The sequence below is a fragment of the Trachemys scripta genome, chromosome 18 (assembly GCF_013100865.1).
Source record: "Trachemys scripta elegans isolate TJP31775 chromosome 18, CAS_Tse_1.0, whole genome shotgun sequence".
In the NCBI taxonomy this organism is placed as follows: domain Eukaryota; kingdom Metazoa; phylum Chordata; order Testudines; family Emydidae; genus Trachemys; species Trachemys scripta.
In genome coordinates this window covers 4,162,606-4,184,002 of record NC_048315.1, presented here as the reverse complement: position 1 = coordinate 4,184,002, position 21,397 = coordinate 4,162,606, and the positions used below count along the sequence as shown (strand labels likewise).

Genomic DNA, 21,397 nt, shown 5'->3' with positions numbered 1-21,397 from the left:
TCAGTTTCAATCATTTCTTTGTGTCTCTTGTTGTTTGTGAAGGTCAGGAAGTTTGTGGGGGGGAAATTTTAAGAAGAGAAATTCAATAGTAAAACCACAAACAGTGGCAGAGAGGGATGGATGTGAAACTAATTCTAAGTAATTTTGAAAGGGAGTAGATTTCAAGTTGTCTGTCCTTTAATAACTCAGGCTTGCAAATGTTCTGGCTGCAGAGATGGAACAAAAGAGTTAAATTAGAGCCTGAAAATACAGAGGATACATTACAAAAAGGGAGTTTGAGGGAATGGGTGAAGCAGCTCAGGCCAAAAGAACATTACAAAAGAGTCAATGATTGTCAGATAAATTATAGCTCACATATTTAGAAGCTTTGGTAATAAACAGGACTAACTGGCAGCATATTAGAAATGTACTGACAACATGCTAAATGTGTAGTGGAAAATCTATGGGAACTGCCCATACCGTAACCTGGAGCAGATATGAAAGCGTGCAGTAACTGGACCTTAGCTTTTTAGCAAAGGCAGTGTAAGCGCCTTTCCCGTGTCAGATCTGAGAAAACCCTAAAGGGGGATCCATAGCACTGGGTCCCTACAAAATACAGGCACAGCCCAAACTACATATTGTTACAACTGACCCACAGCAGCTTCTGCATTCCCAGCCTCTCCCAAGGCATCAGAAATAGTTGATGTCTGGGACTCCCAAGGGAAGTTTTGTTACACCCTGCCATGGAATGTTTCACCCACGGCTGTTGTTCCCCCCCCCACACCATAAAGAGGTCATTAGCAAGTTAATTTTTGAAGTTCACGGTATTGCCTACAGATGTCACAAAAATATCACACAAGAAAGGGGAAGCCAAATGAGCCAGACTATTTAAAGGCCTTTGCATTTGGAGAAAATTCTAGGGCAAAATTTCAAAACTGCAGATGCCTTTGAACTGGGAAATGTTACACTATATGGAGAAGATGGAGCATTCCAGACTGTAAAGCTGTTTTAAGTGGTTCCTTTGGTGCTACATTCATTTGATTCGTTTTAATTTTAAATTCAAGCACTTATTTTCAACCATCTTGCTACTTTTTTTCCCTTGGGTAATATAAAACATTTGGGGCTCTCCGTTTAAAAGGCAGTAAAATCCAGCATTTTTCATCTACTTGACAAACACTCATTAATGTGTGCAATGGCCCTGTGAAGCACAGTAATATTATCCCCATACTACAGAAGTGGAGACGGAGACCTAGTGGTTAAGTGACCTGCTTCTAGCACAGAGGCTGCTAGCGTTGGACCTGGAATTAGAACTCCATACTTCCTGGCCCTGTCTCTCAAGGCTGGATGTTGCACTGGGAATGCACCCTGCTGCTGTAGGTGAAGACCCACGATCTGGAGCAACTGTGCTATCTGCAGGCCTAGTGAGAAATCTGAGCCACTGTACAGACCATTCCTTCCCCAGACTCTCTCTCTTCCACCAGCTGATGAGCAAAACCAAATGCTAGCCTGGTCTCAAAAGCAAAGTTGTGCTCCCCCCTCGTGGACAGAAGGGGAAGATGCAGTTGGCAAGTAAAAAGAGCACCCCCACTTTGCTTGTGCTCAGCTCTTTAGTGGCCCCTCTCGCTGGAACAGAAAGGATTTGAACCAGCCACCTACAAATGAAAGGCTCCAGACTCCTGTTCCCTCATTCAGCAGCCAAGTTAGGCAGATGAGAGATGGGAAACTCAAAGACAAGGGTGACAGTTCTGAATATTCTTCCCCCCTTCTGCAATGTACATGTTGATCCCCTCAATAAAAACAGAGGGGAGAATAAACTTCTGTATCCAAAATACTGCCTGCTCCCACACCACAGTGAACTGCCTCCTTCAGGGAAGAGTGCCGGCTCAGCTTGGCACCTCCTCCTGGCTTTTGTTGGCTCAAATAAAACCTTTCGTGTTGTCTTAGCATCTGGGGGTTATATTTCTTTGGGAAGAAGGTCAAAGCCTTTCCAGGGTGTTTATAAAAACAGTGATTTACCCTCAATTCTACAAGGCACCCCGCATCCTCCACGCTCACAGAAATTAGCAGTTATTCGACCCCTGGCAGCATCAGGACCCATGTTATAATAACTGGCTGAAAATATGACACTTGTCTACCTCCACGTGGACCCGACAGATGTGAACAGCTTCTTCTGGTCACCTACGTGTTGTTATATGGTTAAGAGATGGGAGTGGCTTCTTTAAAGCCCCCCCAGCATGCTGTGTAATGAACTCATGATGGCCATCTCAGCTGCTATGAAATCATTACAACCGGGATATGGTATCTGAGGTTTAAGTGTTCTTGTCGTGGCGGTTTTTAATGTTTGGTTTCAAAATACCAAACGTGATTAGTGAATTGCAAACTCTCTGCCAGCCAAGTTCCTCTTTAGTAAGCAAAGCACTTTGCAAAAGAGTGTTCAAATGCAATAACAGTTTTTATTTGGGTCAGACCTGTCATACTCTCAGACAGGAGGTCAGACTAGATGATCATGATGGTCCCTTCTGACCTTAGAATCTATGAGACCGAGTCTTGCCATAAAGAGAATTTTATTTTAAAATGTTACTTATTGAATTCTTATGTTTATTTAAAAGGTCGGACACTCAGAACGGAGACAAATGCAGAGTGCAAGCACATCATCGGACTGTGCTAGAGAAAAGTGTAGAGGAAGTGTGGCAGATATTATCCCCGTTTCAGAGATGAGGAGACTGATGCAGAGAGACTAGGTAACTTGATCAAGGCCAAAGGGCGAATCAGTGTCAGAGACGGGATTAGAACTCACGACTTCCTGGCTTTCTATCTTGTGCTCAAACACACCTGTCTCCCCCTAATCATTAACATTACAGACTGGGTAAACACCTGAAATATAAAATGCTCTCTCCAAACATGCACGCAGAAGAACCCGCAATCCAGGAATGAAGCACTTTTTTGACAGATTTACACATCCGTCCACCAACATGCACAAACCAAGTTCGGCTCCACGAGAGCAGATTGTTATCCCTGGGTTACAGCATCTGTCACACACCTTAAATTAAAAGCAACCCACTGGTGAAGGGAAAGCTGCCCTCTAGCTAAGCAGCACAGAACAGTTTGCTACGGCTTAGTCTCTGGGAGTAGAGAAGGGAAGGCACAGCAGGAAAGAGCGAGATTAGCAAGTAAAAAGGTTACACAGTAGCTGCCATTTCTACACACGCATCAACTTCCAGCAAAATCCAAAAGACAAAATGAATCGAAAAAGGGCGATAAGGAATGAGAAGAGACCTGGAATCACCAGGCAGGGAAATTTCTGCCAGGAAAAAATAGAATTGTTGGAGCATTCAGATGACATATAGAACATAGGATCCAGACGGAAGGGGATAAATAGGGCTTCCTGGTCAGCGTGGCTTTTAGCCTGAAGCATGCTGCTGTTTTTTTAAAAAGTCCCACTCTCTTTACTACAGCATTGATTCGCTCCATAGCCGAGCATCTGTTTTTCTTAGATGTGCCTCACTTGTTGGTACTTAGAAACAAATTCTTACAATACTTCGGAAAATTAAACTCTTCCTCTGTTCCATCCAAGAGGGAAAAGCTGGGCCTCTTGCCCTATAAAAACTTAACATTTCTGAGCATCCATATTTCCACTGAACATGCGCTAGTCAAACAAAGGCTCCCTTCAGCAAAAGAACAGACAGCCGGTGCTAAAGATCAAGGTTTTCACCCCCACAAACTATTAACAAGGCCATTATCTGAAAGGGCCCCTCTCTCCATTCGCCTGCATCCTGAGCCACTGAGAAAGAAAGAACTATGGCATGGACAGGAATAGCAATTATTTCTTCTGTGTTTCCTTTCTGTCTGGGTTCTGGGGAGATGAATGCAAAATTCCATCTCTAACTGAAATGCTATTCACGACTTTCTCTCCCTCTGTAATCTGACCTGCTCAACTGCAATACCCTTTGACCTACTAATGTCTGAGGCCTGGAATTACTGACATTCCTGCAAGTTTGATACTTCTAAGCCTGCCCTTCCCAATATTGACACAGCTTTGTTCCAGCAATCCATATATAAAACATGTGTTCACACATACATGTATGTATGTTGTGCAGGCACAGAGGAAAGCACGCATCCTTTAAAATACACACGGATCCTTGAGAGAGAATAAAGCTTTCCAACAATTTCTTGGTGTCAATATTTCAAACTCTTTGAAAGTATTAAAGGCTTAGTTGCATTGCTAGAAGAGTACCTGCCTTTAACGTGACACACTCTGGTTACGTTCAGTAAAATAAAGCGCTATTACTTTGAACAGCAGTAAAGTGATTCAACATGGAAACGCTCATGACTAAATACTGCATTAAGCCACTTCAAAGGGACTCTGCATGAACATGCCCCACACACGTAAATATTCTGTGGTTTTATTCTGACGGAATTTTAATAAGTCCCTTAACAGGCAAACTAACTAGGGGCTTCATAAACGTATTTACCCCTTGTGGAAGTAGAGAAAGAACTGACAGGGATTTGAAGGGGATTTCAAATCCACGCAGTCTCCTTATGTGAGCAAGAGTCAGGCTAGCTGTAACCCTAATAACGCGAGATTTGTAGAAGCAAGGATGGTGTGAGGTGAGTGGGAAAGAACTGTGAGAGAAGTTGTTGTGACCTTGTGTTAGATAAGTATGGAATGTAGACTATAGTCTAAATTGAGGAGGAAAATAAGACATCAGGATGACATATGTATAAACAAAATGCAGCTGTTGCCCGTTATTGTATGTAACAAAAGGTATAAATGCTTGCTGTAATTGTTTACCTGTGAGAGACTTGTTTTGCTCTCTCCCTCCATGCAATTGCTAGAGATAATAAAGTATCTGACTTGCTGCACCCAACCTGAGAGTGAGAAATCTGTTTTTTCTCCGACACCGTCCAGTGCTACTGCACAGGGTACTGGCTAAGGCCTGCACTGTTTCGATATGGCACAGTGACCCTCTAAGGAACTCAAGGATGTGAGACATAGAAGGCAGAGCTTCACATGGAGGATGCTGGACCTCCATAGTACACATCCGTCAACAGCCTAGGAAACTCATTCAGCAAGTCATCATTTCCCCTGGTAATCCCAAGCAGCCTCCTCAAGTTCTGTCCAGCGGTTCTTGCAAGAGGTTTCTCTACAGAGGATTCCACAGCCAGCATTTCCATGGATGCTCAGCACTGACCCACACTGCTGAGCTGTGGCCTTGTGTCACCATGTAGGAACAGCTTCTTTTATTTTGTCCCCCTCGTCAAATTCATCCCCTGGACCTGCCAAAACCCTAGGCCATGCTCTTATAATTTTTCCCCTTGACTGCACTCTCCTCCTCTTCTTTGTGTTCTCCCAATCACCCCTCTACCCTTCAGTCTGTCCAAGAAGCTGCTGCCAAAACCATCTGCCCCACTTCTGTCATCCTGAGCATATTTCAACCCTCTTCTCTAACTGCTGCACTGGCTTCTCCTCAGCCTCAACAACTCCCCTTCCATGTGTATTTCTGACCTCATTTCTTCTGACACCCTTCTCCTGACCACTCTGTTGGCCCCCACTTCACTCCTGACCAAGGCTGTCTTTCACATTTTCTCTTATTCTAGGAATAGTCTCCAGTCTCCACCATGATATCTGCCAAATGTGTCCCTAACTCAGTAATATTTAGTGCTCAGGGATCCATACCAATGTTAAACAGTCCTCCTCCGATAGGTAAACAACCCCCATTTTCCAGACATTAATACTGAGGCAAAGAGAGGTTAAATAATTTACTCAAACCACAGCAAGAATCAGCAGCGGAAACAGGATGAGAACTCAGGAAGTCCTTGGCTCCTAGCTCTGGGCTCAGTCCACACTTCATAAGACCTACTTGTGTAGGTTCTTTTATTTGTGACTATAAACTACAAGATCAGTCTATTGGGAGTGGCAAACTGAATACGTTTTAATGGTGGTCTGTGTCCTTTCCATGCAGAACAGCTCATCTTTCATCACTTGGCACATGGGCTCAAGTGCTTTTATTTGCCTAGCAGTTATTCTTTCGTCATGGTAGATTTTTGCAAGCAGGTGCACTTCAGATTGAGGCTTTCAACAGAGTCTATCACTGTGTGCTCCAGAAGGAAAGAAGCAAACCCCCACACAAACTGTACTTCAGGAAAAACTGAAAAATACATCCAAAGGGTCTACTAGTGGGGGAAAGGCAGTCCTGTCTCCAGGTACTACTTCTTAACCATTGTTTCCTCTTCTTAATACTAAATGTAATACTCATGGAAGGTGCTGGATTGATATGGAAGCTCCCCATTTACCCATAAAACAGCTGCAAGACATGCAGCAACAGTGCTAGGTGCCTCAACGATGAATCACATCTACAGGTAAGAAGGTAGTTCAGTCTTCATGGCTATTATATCCTTGGCCTTGCTGTTAAGTTCTGGGTACTGGGGTACGGACACTTGTCAAATAGAGAATAAACTGAAACCTGCCATCTCGTTTCATGGGGGCCACTCAATCAGGCAGTAATGACCTAGGACATTCCAACCAGTGACCTAGTTAAAAGGCTCCATATCCCAGTACCAATCCCCTGAGCTATCCATTCCCACTTAACAGTGGGCCTGTTTTTAACTGCTTTCCTCCTATACCTCTGGAATCAACTTCTGAGACTGACTCAACTGCAGGCATCACGTTTCTGTTTTGATTTCATTAAACTCAATTTCTCTCTTGCCTCCTTCCATAGACTGATCAGAAGACAAGTAATAAGAGCTGTGTCTGTAAGTGACTCTTCAATATGACTTAGTGTATTCATTCTCCGTGGTACATAGAGTGTTACGTGTGTGTGTGTGTGCAAGATGTTAGTAGCATCACTACGATGGGACACTAGATGGGGAGGGCTCCGAGTTACTACAGAGTATCTTTTCCCAGGTCTTGCCCACATGCTCAGGGTTTAACTGATGGCCATATTTGGGATCGGGAAAGAATTTCCCCCCAGCTCAGATTGGCAGAGACCCTGGGGGGTTTTCTATCTTTCTCTGCAGCAAGGGCACGGGTCACTTGCAGGTTTAAACAAGTGTAAATGGTGGATTCTCTGTATTTAAGTCTTTAAACCCTGATTTGAGGACTTCAGTAACTCAGCCAGAGGTTAGGGGTCTATTACAGGAGTGAGTGCATGAGGTTTTGTGGCCTTCAATGTGCAGGAGGTCAGACTAATGACCATGATGGTCCCTTTTGACCTTAAAGTCCATGAGTCTTTGAGATTTCTGCATGCCATAGCTGTTTTTCTTTTTAGCAGAGGGAGAAGAGAGGCTTGGGATTTTTTTGTGATAGAAGACACAAGTACCTGTCTGCCATCCTGTCCCACGTTGGTCTGTCCTCTCACTACTGTTCGAATATTGTCATCCAGCCTCCTTTGGGGAAAAGCAGACAACGTCAACATAACCCACTGCATACACGGCACAGATCGGTTGTGAAAACCAGTGCACAGAAAGAACAAAAATTGTACTTGGGTTGGTTTGTTTTTAAATGGTGCTGACAGCATAAAACTGACATTTTTATAAATACCTCCGATTCTCCTGAATATTAGCAACAACACTGAATAGTGGTAAAATATGAACATGATTTTTAAAATCCAATTCACTTTTTGCATTTCACTCCAGTTGACCAATGTTATCAGACTGGGCAGTTTCCCTTTCTGGTTCTCCTGCACTAAAGCAGTGCTTTCAGGTAGACAATCCTTTCTTCAAAGTAAAAAAAATGTCACAACCCCCTTATATTTTTTATTCTTACCTTTATAACAAACGTAAGAATGACAACAATAAAGCTTATGCACTACAACTATTACTACAGCTACGATGTTTGATCTCATCAACGAGAAGGTTTTGGCCACCGAAGTTATTCCGCGAGTTTTGTTTTTCTTTGCTTTAGAATTGTAACACAATTTTCAATGCCCAATTGTCTTTCGTGAGGTTGAGAAACACTGCATTACAGCAAACTTATTTGAGTGGCACACACTATAGGAAAGAGTTGGATGAAAAATCTAACAACCATATGGCCACTTCCCACTTATGTGACAATGAAAGGAAACAGAGCCGTACTTACCTTATTTTCAGTCTGATTTTGTTCACAACTTCATCAATGTTTGCCAAAGACTGCAAGATAAAAAACAATTTTTCAAAAGAAAAATGTTTTTTCGCTACATACACGCAAATCGGAGACTCAAACTTCCCTTTGAATAATACTTGGCATTTTCTTTCATAGCACTTTAGAAAGCTGGTTCAGTAGCATAATCCCCCTTTTATAGACAGGGAAACTGAGGCATCAAGTAGTTTGGTGACTTGCTCAAGGTCACGTAGGGGTCAGTGACAGAGCCTGGAACATAAGCCAGATCTACAAACTACAATGACTCTTCAACTTGCCCCTGCACATGCATAAACACGCTGAGTACAACTACGATTTCTCTTTGCGATTTTACGAATCCTCCTTCAGAGGAAGCAGTTAAAGGAAATGGTGATGGTGACCTCTAGTGGATAACGCAATCAAAAAGCAAATAGGATCAACGTATGTTAGGGTTCAACCTTACAGTATTTTGAACTTCAGCAACCCCCAGAGGAATGCAATGGGCCCCAAATGCCTGAGATCCACGGCAATGAAGGATGCCTGACTGGTATCTGGGCGTGAGCAAATCAAGCAGAACAAATTGAACAGAAGCTCCTAAAAGGAAAAATCCTACTGCCTGCTCTGCTTCTGCAGTCATCCCAAACGCAGCAGAATCTAGGGAATTCCAGCAAATTTTCAGGAGCTCACCCAAGGGCCCTCCTCATCTCAACAGACCTCCCAACCCCAAGCCAAGCCTAGTTCGTGGGTTGAACTAGGGAAGGATTCAACGCCACTAGATCTCCATTCTTTATCCCTGAAAGGAAACAATGGTTTTAAAATCTAGTCTGATTGTGACTGGACTTGCTGACACTTCACGTTCAAAACATCCCTGGTGTGGCTAGAATCCTTGGGGCCTCCCAGTATATTGATCCAGCAGGATCTGAAATTCAACTGCAAAAACAAACAAACCCTTGCATAGTGAAACTGTTTCTTTCTAGAGACCAAAATGGAAGTTTCATTATATTTGAAACTGCAGCTAGCACATTGGGAGACGGTCATTCTATTTCACTAGGTCTGACTTTCAGTGGCAATTACTTCTTAAAGTCATAATTTTGCTGCACTTTAGAAAGAAGCCCTGGGTATATTTTTAAATCTGTCTTTCCATGGACATGCAGGGGGATTTACACATTGAATCACCATTAAGGTTACCCCATGGCTCATGGGACAGCAGAACCCCAAGCATTTGACTTACTTGCTCAGTTGGAAAGAGAGTATTAATATACTCCACAGCATTGAAGTCTGCCCTGTCCAGTGGATCTTGGCTGGGAAACACCTAGAGAGCGGGAAAAGAAACACAAAATATCAGCTTGATCATCTGTAACTTAAACAGTATCTGTTATTTTAATAACTAAAACACAGACATGGGATTATGTTTAACAGCATGGTCCTGACAGGTCTGCATGGAGAGCAGTCAGGCCTTCATTCAATGGAGAATAAATAGTTTTTGTGATTAAACCCCTGGAGGTCTTTGTGCTATTAAAATTCCTGCAGTTATCAGACTGGGTAAACACAGATGTAATATATATGCACATCCCAAGATTCAATACCAGCACAATCAATCATGTGCTACAAACTCCCAAGAGACAGAAACTATTAATTATGTATCTAAAACCATGTTGATCTTTTCATCATTGCCTGGAAATTAAAAGCTCATGCTGCGACCATGCCCTTCTCTTGGGTAGGGCCATCTGGTGAGAGATGGAGACTTTGTCTTTCACAAACTTGTAATATCAAACATGATAAATTAAGAAAATGGTCAAACCAGATCCCTAGAGACCTAGATTTCACCCCATGCAAACATGGAAAAGAGAGAGGGTCAATCTGTTAAATGATCTAGTTATCCCAGAAAAGGAGAAAAGAGCAGCAACTCTTTTTAATCTGTCTTCAGGGGGTGCTCCAATGATCCAAGTAAGGTTGTTAAATTATTTTTCCTCCATCATAAACTAAAATATGATGCATTACCTTCCCAGTTACCACGTTTGTTCTGTGCCATGCAGACATCAATCCCTCCCTCCCCAGTCTAAACCACGTCCTGGATGTACAGTAAATCACATCAGCCATTGCGCGGTGTCACCCATGTGCGTCATTCTAGTCATTCCAAGCTGGCTATAGGCAGCTGCATTAGACAAAAGAAAATCCTACACAAAACCTTCAATTCAAACTTTTTGCTATCATAGCACACGGAGTATCTAAATTTGATATGCTTTTTTCAAAGGGAAAATCTAGTGTTTCTGAAAGGATTGTAACTTAGAGGGCCTCATTACTATTAATATGGTATTTGTCCACCTTTCAGCTGAGGAACTTGGGGAACTAGAAACTGAGGCACAGGAATATTAAATGATGTTCTCCAATATTACACAGCAAACCAGTGGCAAAATCAGGAACAGAAGCCAGGTGGCCCGACTCCCTGATCTTCTACTGGGCAACACAGACAGCACAACAGATCGATTGTGATAGCGAATAGTCTTGCCAAAAAACTAAACAAAACTCTGTCTCAGATTCCTACTCTAGCTGGGAAACTGCAGTTTGACTACTAACTGTTTGTGTCTTGCTACCGTCTGCTGTTTCTAGAGGCAAGCAGCGACAGTACTGATAGTTCTTACGAAAGATTAAGGTTGGCGATGGCTGTAAGGAGAGTCATGGATTCCGGGAGATTTAAACACGTCCATCAGATTCAGGATGTGGGGAGAGGATTGTGGTTGGCCAGGTGACTGAGCAGACACACAGCTAAGCATATTTGACTGAGCATTTGACGAGAAAAGCTAATAGTACTGTAAGCTGAGTGTGGCAACATTGCAGGAGCACAAATGAACAGACCAGTGAAATCGAACTGAGTGCCTCTAAGCACTTGACCAGCAAGGTACTACAGGACAACCAGATGGAGAGGTGATGGAAAAGCACCACATAAAACTAAGACAATATTTATGAAAAAAGTATAACATCTCAGGCTTGTAATAAGGATAATGGGGGAGGTCATAATACAGTAGAGAAGGGGCATCAGCCTGTGTCAAGCTTCCTCAATCACTACAGAAAAGTTGCAGGAAATGAATATGTTACTTCACTGCAGTATTCTCTAGTGCAGCAGAATGGTGAAATCTCCCTTGCTATCCCTGACAGCCTGCCTCCTCTGCTGATTCATATCAGCCTTTACAGCCAATGTCACCTGATATAAAAAATCCCAGGGGAGTGAAAAATCATTATTTTATATTGATTTTTTGAAGTTTGTACAGATTTTCTTTTTTAATCAGAAAATCCAACATTTTATTTACAAGACACAGCATTAGAAAATAACTGTGTGACTTCATCACTAAGATGCAGGCGTAGGGCTGGAAAAGACCACTTGAACCATCAAGTATACAATTAATGCATTAGCTAATGAATCCAGCATCTTCCCCACCCCTCATCTGCCTGTTGCAGAGCTGGGACATGAACTCAGATTTCTGAACCCCAGCTTTAACCATAAGACCATCCTTTGTTCATTCCCAGTTCTGTGCCTCCTTTCATGCAATCCCCCACACCCAGCACAGTCTTGTAATTAATATTTGCTAAACCCCTTTTCCCTTTGCCTCCTTCCAAACACTCCTGGAGAGTCACTCACTTTTTGTGAACCTTTCTACCTGAAAATCAATTGCTATTCCGCACGCAGTTCTTTGACTGTAAACTGTTCTGGATATTACTCCTGGGGGAATTCTGCGTCACTGTGCACGTGCAGAATTCATGTCCCCCGCAAATTTATTTGCTTCCCCACAGAAAAATGACTTCTGATGGGGAAGCAAAGGGAAACCCACAAGAGCGGTCATGAGCCTCTCCCCAGCAGTGCAGGCAGGTTGGTTCAGGCACTCAGAGCAGCAGGTAGAGACATAAATCACCACTAGGACAGGGGCGGGAAGGCTGGGCAGTCATGCGTGTGAGAGGAGAGAGAGACTCTGTCCTTCTTGCTTGCTATTGCGGCACACTTGGTGTGGAGAGCCAGGGCTTTGGGTTGTTTCTGGGGAGGTAGGTGTGGGGCAAAGCAGAATGTAGCAACCTACCTGCTTAGTGAATTGTTCCCATCACCTTTGTGAATTCCCGCAGGAAGATAAAACAGGAGTAAAACTTTTAAGGCTCCTTTACATTGCCAGAGTGGTGTAAAGGACAATATGGTCTTATACATGCTTATAGTGCTTTAGTGATTAGAACTGGTCTAAATTTTTGGACTGAAAAAAATTTCTATTAAAATGTGCTCCATGAATTGTTTGGTTCTTACCTTTCTGGAGTTGGTCAGTAGCCAATATAAATTGTGAGTTTGATTTCCCAGCCCCCACTTGCTCTTCAGTTGCCTATGATGTAACACTGAGCATACGGCTGCATATATTTGTTGACTAGTAACTAGAAATAAAGGGTCAAACCTGGTGACATTACTATTAGGCAAGGGGGGTTGGGGATTTCTTCCAATGCTCCCCACTCCCATTCTCCATCCATTGTATTGTAGTTTAAATAAACTACCAAAATAATTGAAACTGGCATGATTATATTGCATTAGTTTGACAAATAAAATGTGCAGAATTTTAAAATATTGTGCACAGAATTTTTAATTCTCGGTGCAGAATTTTTAATATTTTTCTGCAGAATTCCCCCAGGAGTAGGATATGGAACCAATCAGTAGATTGGCAAAGTTTCCTTGTTAGAACCATTCAACTATAGCAACATCTAAAAAAATATTATGGTTATAGCAAAAGTGGAGATTTACAGACGCACATTTTAACAAAAATGTTACAATCTTTGTCTAGTTCCCTAAACAATCTTTATTGGCCCAAAACAGTGGGAAATTGTGCTTATGTTGTGATTATATTGAACAGATTTGAGCCCAGACACTAGACCAAAGTCAATCTCCATATAAAACTCCCCATCTTAACTCTCCATATAGAACTTAAAATATTTTTGAGAGGAAAAGGAAAGAAATCTCATCACCCTGAAGGAATTAAAGCTCTCACTAAGGTTAATGGGCCTACTGTTTTGTGTTGTCTAGGTGGCTCTCTACCTCTAACACAGGGATTATGATACATCACAGGCAAGACCTGAAGTCTTCAACTTTAAAAATCATATGCAATAAATAAGTTTATTTACCTGGGATGCTAACTTTTTCCATTACTCTCAGCTTGGCCACTGACAGTCAGTAGCGCCTTTGTTTATAGCCAATTTCATTCTCATGTTCCTAGTGCCATAGTTGATTGAATTTCCAACAGTGGAGCAAAATATTTGTTTTAAAACAATTGTTTTCATTGCTTTTTATTATTATTTATAAGAACATTTGCCATTGGCCTTAGAGGCTTTTTTATAAATAAATATTTAAATGTGGGGCCAAATTTTTAGTGTTCCTTTAACTCAGTCCTTGCAGGCACTTAAAATAAAGTGTCACTAGCAGAAAAAGGCACAATGAGACCCAGTAGTTGGAAACTGAAGTGAATCAAATTCAAAAGTAAGGTGCAATTTTTTTATTTTTATTTTTTTAAAACAGTGAGAATAATTATCCTTTTAAACAACTCAGAGACATGGTGGATTCTCCAGACTGGCTATCATTCTAAAAGATATGCTATAGCTCGGAGAATATTGGATGAGGTTCTTTAGTCTGTGGCATGCAGGAAATCAGACTAGATGATTATAATGATCCCTTCTGCCCTTAGCGTTTATGAATCTATGAAATGCAAAGTAGTATTATTCCAGCCAAGTTCCAGTTTCCATTAGACCTCAGGATTAATTTAGCAGCTCTAAAGTTCTCAATGAAAATGGTTCAACTGTTCAGCATCTTCCCCCCTATCCCATGTGAAGATCCCAAAGTGTCTGGAATATTGCTTTAAACAAAAACATCAACAACAACAACAACTCGTTAACCTCATAGAAAAAATGACACCCACAAGAACAATGACTGCCTTCCTTATTGATAGGTGCTGTGCACCCCTGCCGCTGTGTCAGTCTCCATCACCCCCTCTAGCTCATTCAAAGAAAGTCTGCAACTTAACTTGTTAACTTTAACACCCAAGAGGGTCACCTGAGTGCTGTGTTGTGAGGCAGCTCCCGTTCCCTGCCTCTAGATTTTCACCTACCACAGGTTCCTCTTCAGGCAGCTGGGGTGAAATCCTGACCCAAGGGAAGTCCATGTAAATTTTGCCATTGATTTCAACAGGGCCAGGATTTCACCACAAGTTGCTGCTAATTCCACTGCACCTCCTTTGGCCCACAAAGAATTGTAAGGCATATCTGAGGACTCTGGTTCCAGGAGGATACATGTGGGCTGCTCACGTGGAAAGGGTTTTGAGCGCCCTGACGCATGCCACTGCAAATCAATGGCCTCCTATGAAAGGGTGGGACGGGGCGAAATCTCTCCAAGATCCAAATCAGCCAGGGGGTTCTTTTGTGCTTTACTTAAGCCTATAATGGTTGACAAAATCCACACACAGGTTGGCTCCCTCTACAGTCCAGGCCTGAAGCAACAGGGGGGAAAGGGCAACAGGCCAAGGCATGGAGAGACATTTATTTACTAGGAAAGTTAATACTACCTGAACGATAAATAAATTAATCTAAGATTCCACCAGAATCCCAGCCCCCCCAGGAGAGCGTCCCTGCCCCCAACCAGCCCCCCCCCAGAGGAGAGCGTCCCCGCCCTTAACCAGCCCATCCCAGCCCCCCCCAGAGGAGAGCGTCCCAGCCCCCCCACCCAGCCCCCCCCCAGAGGAGAGCATCCTAGCCCCCCCAGGAGAGCGTCCCAGCCCCAAGGAGCAGGTCCCTGCCCCCCAGGAGCCCCGCCGCCGGGAGAGCAGCCCCGCCTCCCCCAGCACCTCTCACCCCCGGCCCGGCCCGGCCCGGCCCTCACCTGCTCTATGGCCAGCTGCACCTCCGGGGCCAGCTGCAGCACGGCCTCCAGCTCCTCCACACCCTCCAGCTCGTCCTCCTCCATCCCGGCCTGCCCCGCGCCGCTTCCGGGATCCGCGGGACGCCGGGACGCTGGAGGATTCTGGCCAATCAGCGGCCGCCCTGCCTGCCGGCTCCTGGGGGCGGGGCAGCCTCGGCGTTGGGGCACTGGTCGGGGGGGGGGCAGGAGTGAGGGGGAGCGGGAAGGGCAGTGAGGGGGCGGGGCACTAGGGGGCAGTGTAAGCACTGGAGTGGGGAGACGGGCAGGGGGCTGGTAGCACAGGAGGAGGCGGCGACACTGGGAGCAGTGGAGAAGGGGCTGGGGGCAATGGGCTGCCAGCACTGGGGGAGGAGGAGGGGGCACTGGGAGCAGTGGGCTGGCAGCACGGGAGCAGGGGGTGGGGGCAGTGGGCTAGCAGCACTGGAGAAGGAGGAGGGGGCACTAGGAGCAGTGGGCTGGCAGCACTGGAGAGAGGGGTGGGGTGCTGTGCTGGAGGCACCCAGTGGGATTTCTGGCATTAAGTGAAGGTCAGATACCAGGAAGAAGACGAACCTTTGCTTATCAGGGCCCTTGCTTTTGGTGTTAGAATTTAGAGTGGCCGGAAAGACTCCCAAGGGGGACAGGATGAGACCCTCTGAAATGTTATCACCCCTAAGCTTGAAGGGTGAAATTAGTTGCCCGAGGTTGGGAATTCAGAGAGAACTGGGAACTGAACTCCTGACGCCCAGTTCTGTATTCAGAGCACTAGAGCACTCTTCGGAATAAAAGATGTGTATTTTCTTTATAATGATCCTTCATTTATCAAAAGTCCATTATTCCTCCTGGTGCTAGAATGCTCAGGCTGGCCCACCACCTTACAGCTAATGAAAATCTGTTTGTCTTGATTACATATTTCTTTGCATAATTATGTCTGTCTTAAATCCTGTTTTCGTGTAGCGCAGCCGAACACTTGTGAATTCCACTCCAGCAGAGACCCCAGTTAACTCACCGCAGGTATTATTGCAGTGTGTTATATTCTTATAATATTTATTTATTTGTATTCCAGAAGCTCCTAGAGGCCCCCATGCATTAGGTGCTATGAAAACATATAGTGAGGTAGGGTGACCAGACAGCAAGTGTGAAAAATCGGGACAGGGGGTGGGGGGTAATAGGAGTCTATATAAGAAAAAGACCCAAAAATCGGGATTGTCCCTATAAAATCGGGACATCTGGTCACCCTAAGTGAGAGACAGTCCCTGCTCCCCCAAGCTAATGGTCTAACTAGACAAGACAGACAGGAACGGAAACAAAGGCACAGAGTGGTGATTTGCCTAAGGTTCTCACAACAGATCAGTTGCAGAGTAGGGAACCGAACCAAATCTTCTGATTCCCTGTATGGTGCCCCTTCCACTAGGCCATACTACTGCATCCTCCTCAGAAAGGGTGAAAACACAAGCATCAGAACCAGGTTGTAAGCGGCAGGATTTGAGATTGGGGGGAAGGGGGGAGGAAAAAAAAAAAACCACACATGTCTGTCTATAAGGCTAAACCACGATGATGAGTAGCCCATGGAGTCTGCACATCCTGTTATAACTCCCTGCTGGATGATCCTCCTCACCAGTGCAGACAAGTGCAAATTTCCCTATGGCCAACAAGCTCGTCTACTCGTTAGTTCCTAACTCCGCTGCTCACAGACCTTTGATCGCACTCTGGCTTTGTTTAGTTTCAGTTTCACATGGTGCCACTCTCCCATCTCGCCAAGCTGGCACTCTCAAAACCTGTTCTTAGCACTGAAAGTCAGAAACTCAAGGGTCATACCTTTGAGGATCTGGGCCTCAGGGCCTAACCTAGTTGTAGTTGTGACAGACCAACACTAACCTGTAATATCCTAAATGAATTTTATTGAATGAAGTTAAACCTTATTGAAGTAGAATGATTAATACTTTTAAGGGGTCCATTGTATTACAAATACAATTGTGTATGTGTGATTGTGGCAGTGTTCTCTAGTTGGAGGGGGAGGCTAATGTACTTCCTATGTTATCAGCCCTTTGAAGCCACCTCTGGAGAGGTGTACATATACTAGTTCAAACTAGATTGTCTGGGGACTAACAGACAAAGGCTTTTTGGATAAATAGTCTAGTTTTAAACTGGCTCAGGGCTTTCTTCCTGATCCAGCAAACGGACAAGTCTCCTGATCCATGGAGGACCCCAATCCTTGGGGTAGAGTTGGAAGGACTGGGCCTACTGAGGCCCTGTGAGACTGGGTGGTTGTTCTGAGCTGAAGCTGTGATGAACTTGTGACCACAAAGGAAACACTGTGGCTGGGGTGTAGAAGGACTGTTCCTGCCAGAGCTCATGGTAGAATGGGGTTGAGGCCTGGTAAGATTATTAGCATGGGGTAGGTTACTTTATTGTTTGTCAATGTATTTCCTCTGTAGTGGTTTACCTGAAGAATAAAATAGGTTTGCTTAGAAAGACCTGTGTAGTAACTTACAAATGTGGACAATTACTCTTGTTGGTCTCTGAAGAGAAAGCAAGCGGGTGTGCTTGGGCAGCCTGTCGCTGCTGGGAATCACCCAGTTAAGGCAGGGAACAGTGCAGCATGGGAAACCCCAGTCCAAAGGGAGAGAAATACAGGTCTCCACTTGAAAAGGCTCAGGAGCTGGAAGCCTGAGAGTGGGGCCCTTGCTGGACCACTCAGGAGAAATACAGGTGCAGGGGCCGAGAACAGGGACAGTACTTACTCCTGTGAAAAGTCCCAAATATTCCTGCAAATACTTATATGCATGCTTCATTTTTGCACAAGAGTAGTCCCACTGAGTCCATGCAACTACGTGTGTGTGTGTGTGTGTGTTTCCGTTTGAGGGTGCGTAGCCTGCAGACCTCACACACTGAGTAAGACCTTTATCCTGCAACAAACCTATTAAACATATTGTACTGCAGCGATTTTCAAACGGGCGGCTGTGGAACACCTGCTGGTCACGAGGTTTGATTTTGCCTCTTTCCCAGCTGCTACATTGTATTAAAAGTAGATGAACCTACCTCGTATACTTTCCCAGTATGACTTGCCCATGTCACAATTGCACTAGTTGCCCTCAGGGTGGCCATGTTCTACAATTAGGAACAGAAGGGGGACTCTGTGAAACAATGTCTTGCAGTGTGGTTCACATTCCAGGAAGGTTTGAGAACCCTGCTGTAATAATAAATGTAGCCCTTTCTTTCTGATGTGCCACTTCGGAGATGGAGATCAGGAATTGCTCAATGCTCAAAATCTTAGTACACCCAGAGCACACTTAAAATCACAAATACTTGGCTTGCTCCTCTGACTACAGCTCCTCCCCATCCTTAACACTGCCTCCACTCCCCCTCCTTCTTGCTAACTGGCAGAGCCCTCACCTGGCAAGTTAGCACAGCTACTGTTGTTAACATTAGGCCTGCTAGCAGCTCTTACACGGTTCCTTCATCCACCCCACCTTAGCCTAGCCTCTCCCAACGTGACCCTTCTTCATTCAATAACTCATGTTAATTTTCACTCCCCACCACCACCTTTACTCCCCAAAACTTTCTGAAAAACAAAACAAAAACAAAGAAGTTAAATTTCATCTATATGTAACACCAAAGACGTGGCCTTGGACTTACTAACCCTCCCCAGAATTGCTTAGAAGATAACACTGAACACACAATTAAACAGTAACGGTTGATGGAAAGCAAAGATTGTTATCAATGAAACATAATCAGAAACGCACACGGTGTCACAAGCGTGCTTTTGTTCTCCCCCGATAATGTGCAATGCTGAAAGTAATACAGAAAATGGGGAAAGCAAATTAGCATAAAAATTGCCTATACATAAATACAGATTTATATTACAAATATAAAAATAAAAATAGACTGGATTCTCCTGCCTGTCCTGAATTATTTCAATCCTGGGATTGGTTTGCTCCTGTCACTTTGGAAAATTAATTTCTTTGTTTGTTCACAGGATTTACACAATATGGGCAATCACAATACATGTTCCTACATGCTGCTGCTTCAGTCCCACTATAGACTAACTCTCAAAGGTACAGTTTAAATGAGTTGGATTTATGGACTTGTTAAATGGACACTTTCACTTAAACACAATTGAAAATTTCCCCAATTTAGTATAGCAGCCAGTCCCACAACCGTTAGTCATTGACCTCAATGGGGCTACTCACCTACATAAGGGCTTGATCCAAAACCCGTCAAAGTAAAGGGAAAGGCTCCCATTCACATGAAATTCAATAAGGACTAATGCAAAGTGCTCCACTTAAGAAGGGACAATCAGTTGCACACATACAAAATGGGAAATGACTGCTTAGGAAGTTTTTGTTACACTTACATGTGTTTATTACAAGGTGGTGAGAATAGACATGGGGCAGTACAAAAATTATTGTAACAGGAGCTCACTTGTGCTGCTAATACAACCAAAATCTGCATGGGGAATAACTCTGATGATCAACACACTATTTACAAAACATCCAGGGAAGTGCCTGACACTCGTATTCACATTTATTTGCAAACTGATTTCATTATCTTGTGTGTCAGGTCTGCTTTGGCTGAACTCTACACAGATTTATACCAGTATCAAAGAAAACCTCACTAGCAAGGAATCTTTATCTAGTGATTAAAGAAGGGGGCTGTGAGCCAGGGTAAATGGACATGTTCTCAGCTCTGTGTTCTTGTGCAAATGAGTTAACTTATTTATGTGCCAGCTGTCTTGCCTGTCAAATGGGGATGACCCAGTGGCTAGATCTAATCAAAAACTGTGGGGCTAATTCTCATACTGCCAAGCTTTGCCCCTCCAGCTTGGTGTCTACCCTGGCTCCCTGATTTCCTGAAAAGGGAGAGAGACTTTCACTACACACTTGCAACAGCCTGCCTTCCCCCAATTTATAATTTTTGTAGCCAATTTTGTCACAGTACCCACATTTAACTTCTTCCCTTTAATTTTTGCCAATTTTCCTTATTTTAGAAACCACATTTATCTTTTGTTGTAATTGTTCATCACAGTCACGAACCAGATAATAGGTTAGAATCCCCTCTATCATCATATATATTAGACACAGGACTGTACTTACAGGACTCATGGTGATCCACTTCCATCTTCCTCATTAGCAGCTGTTTCCTCTTTTGGAGTATCACTGCAAGAAAAGATTTAAGTTCTGTGGCAAAGTCCACAGCCTCTCAGAGTGTCTTTGGCCACCTTTTGGTGATCTTCATATGCAAGTCCAAATCTCGCCGAGCATCTATACATTGGTCCCTCACCAGTTTATATTGGAAGGTCTCAGCGATATCCAAGTGTCCTAAGAACACAAGTCTCTGCAGTTCTCTGACAGTTCAAGTGGGATTTCTTCTTTCCCCCTCTTTCTAACTCTAGCTTCTTGCCCTGGCCAGCTCAGATTGATAGCTATCTCCAAACCATATGTCCATGGCTTGTTGTACCAGGTCTGGATAACTCCGTCTTTTTTGTGGGATTAAGTTAAGCCTGGCCATACTGGGTCAGACCAAAGATCCATCTAGCCCAGTATCCTGTTTTCCGACAGTGGCCAATGCCAGGTGCCCCAGAGGGAATGAACATAACAGGGAATCATCAAGTGATCCATCCCGTTGCCCATTCCCAGCTTCTGGCAAACAGAGGCTAGTGACACCATCCCTGCCCATCCTGGCTAATAGCCATTGAACTGGCTGCTAGCAACCCCCCTTTCCATCCCTCCTCCCTACCATTAATTTGAGCTATAATGTTGGATTGAACTAAAGGAGCCTCCCAAGGAGTTTTTCCCTGAAAGGTAGTGGGGCTTTTGTATTATCTGAGCTGGGACAATCTGACCTCTCCCCTCTGGCCCTCTGTGGATTATAAATAGTAGAAAACTGTTGTAAATGTCCGGTCCTATCCAAGTCTTCCAGCTGGCTCAATTCCTCATCCAAGAGCTGCCTTGGATTGTGGTCAGTGACTCTTCAATTTCCTCTGTAGCTCATCTCAGTTGGCAAGTTCCGGGTTGGCTAAAGTTTACTTGGTCTCCACCATTTAAATGGAAAACCTTCTGGTCTATGGCAGTCTGATTGCTAGTCACCTCATCAATCTCTTTTACCATTCTCACTTGGTCATGCTATGGCGGGACTCCCCAATCTGTTTGGATGCTTTGTAATTGTTGCTCCAGCAGAGACTTCATCTCTGCCTGCAGGTCATCCTTCTGGCATACCTCCAGATGCTGCTTGAATTCCTTCTGTGAAGCCTCCAGCTTCTGTTTTAGGTCTTGTTTTAAATCTCACTGCCCATTTTTGACTTCTGCAAGTACCTCCATTATTTGCTCTATCTTGGTTCAACAGTCATACCAGTTTACACACTCTCTCGCCTCAGAAACCGAATCCCATGTCTAACACCAGAGTTTCCTCTTTTT

General features: G+C 44.0%; 1 protein-coding gene across 1 annotated transcript in view; it reads right to left on the bottom strand.

Annotated features, from left to right (window-relative positions):
- VPS53 (VPS53 subunit of GARP complex) overlaps nt 1-15,087 on the bottom strand; it is an 87,372-nt gene extending 72,285 nt beyond the window's left edge. Inside the window, exons 1-4 of the mRNA XM_034752955.1 lie at nt 14,964-15,087; nt 9,306-9,386; nt 8,057-8,106; nt 7,299-7,365 (exon numbers count right to left, since the gene is read on the bottom strand). Coding sequence (XP_034608846.1) covers nt 7,299-7,365; nt 8,057-8,106; nt 9,306-9,386; nt 14,964-15,047 — 282 coding nt within the window. The 5' untranslated portion in view covers nt 15,048-15,087. The remainder of the gene's footprint in view (nt 1-7,298; nt 7,366-8,056; nt 8,107-9,305; nt 9,387-14,963) is intronic.
- Between the last annotated feature and the right edge of the window lie 6,310 nt (nt 15,088-21,397).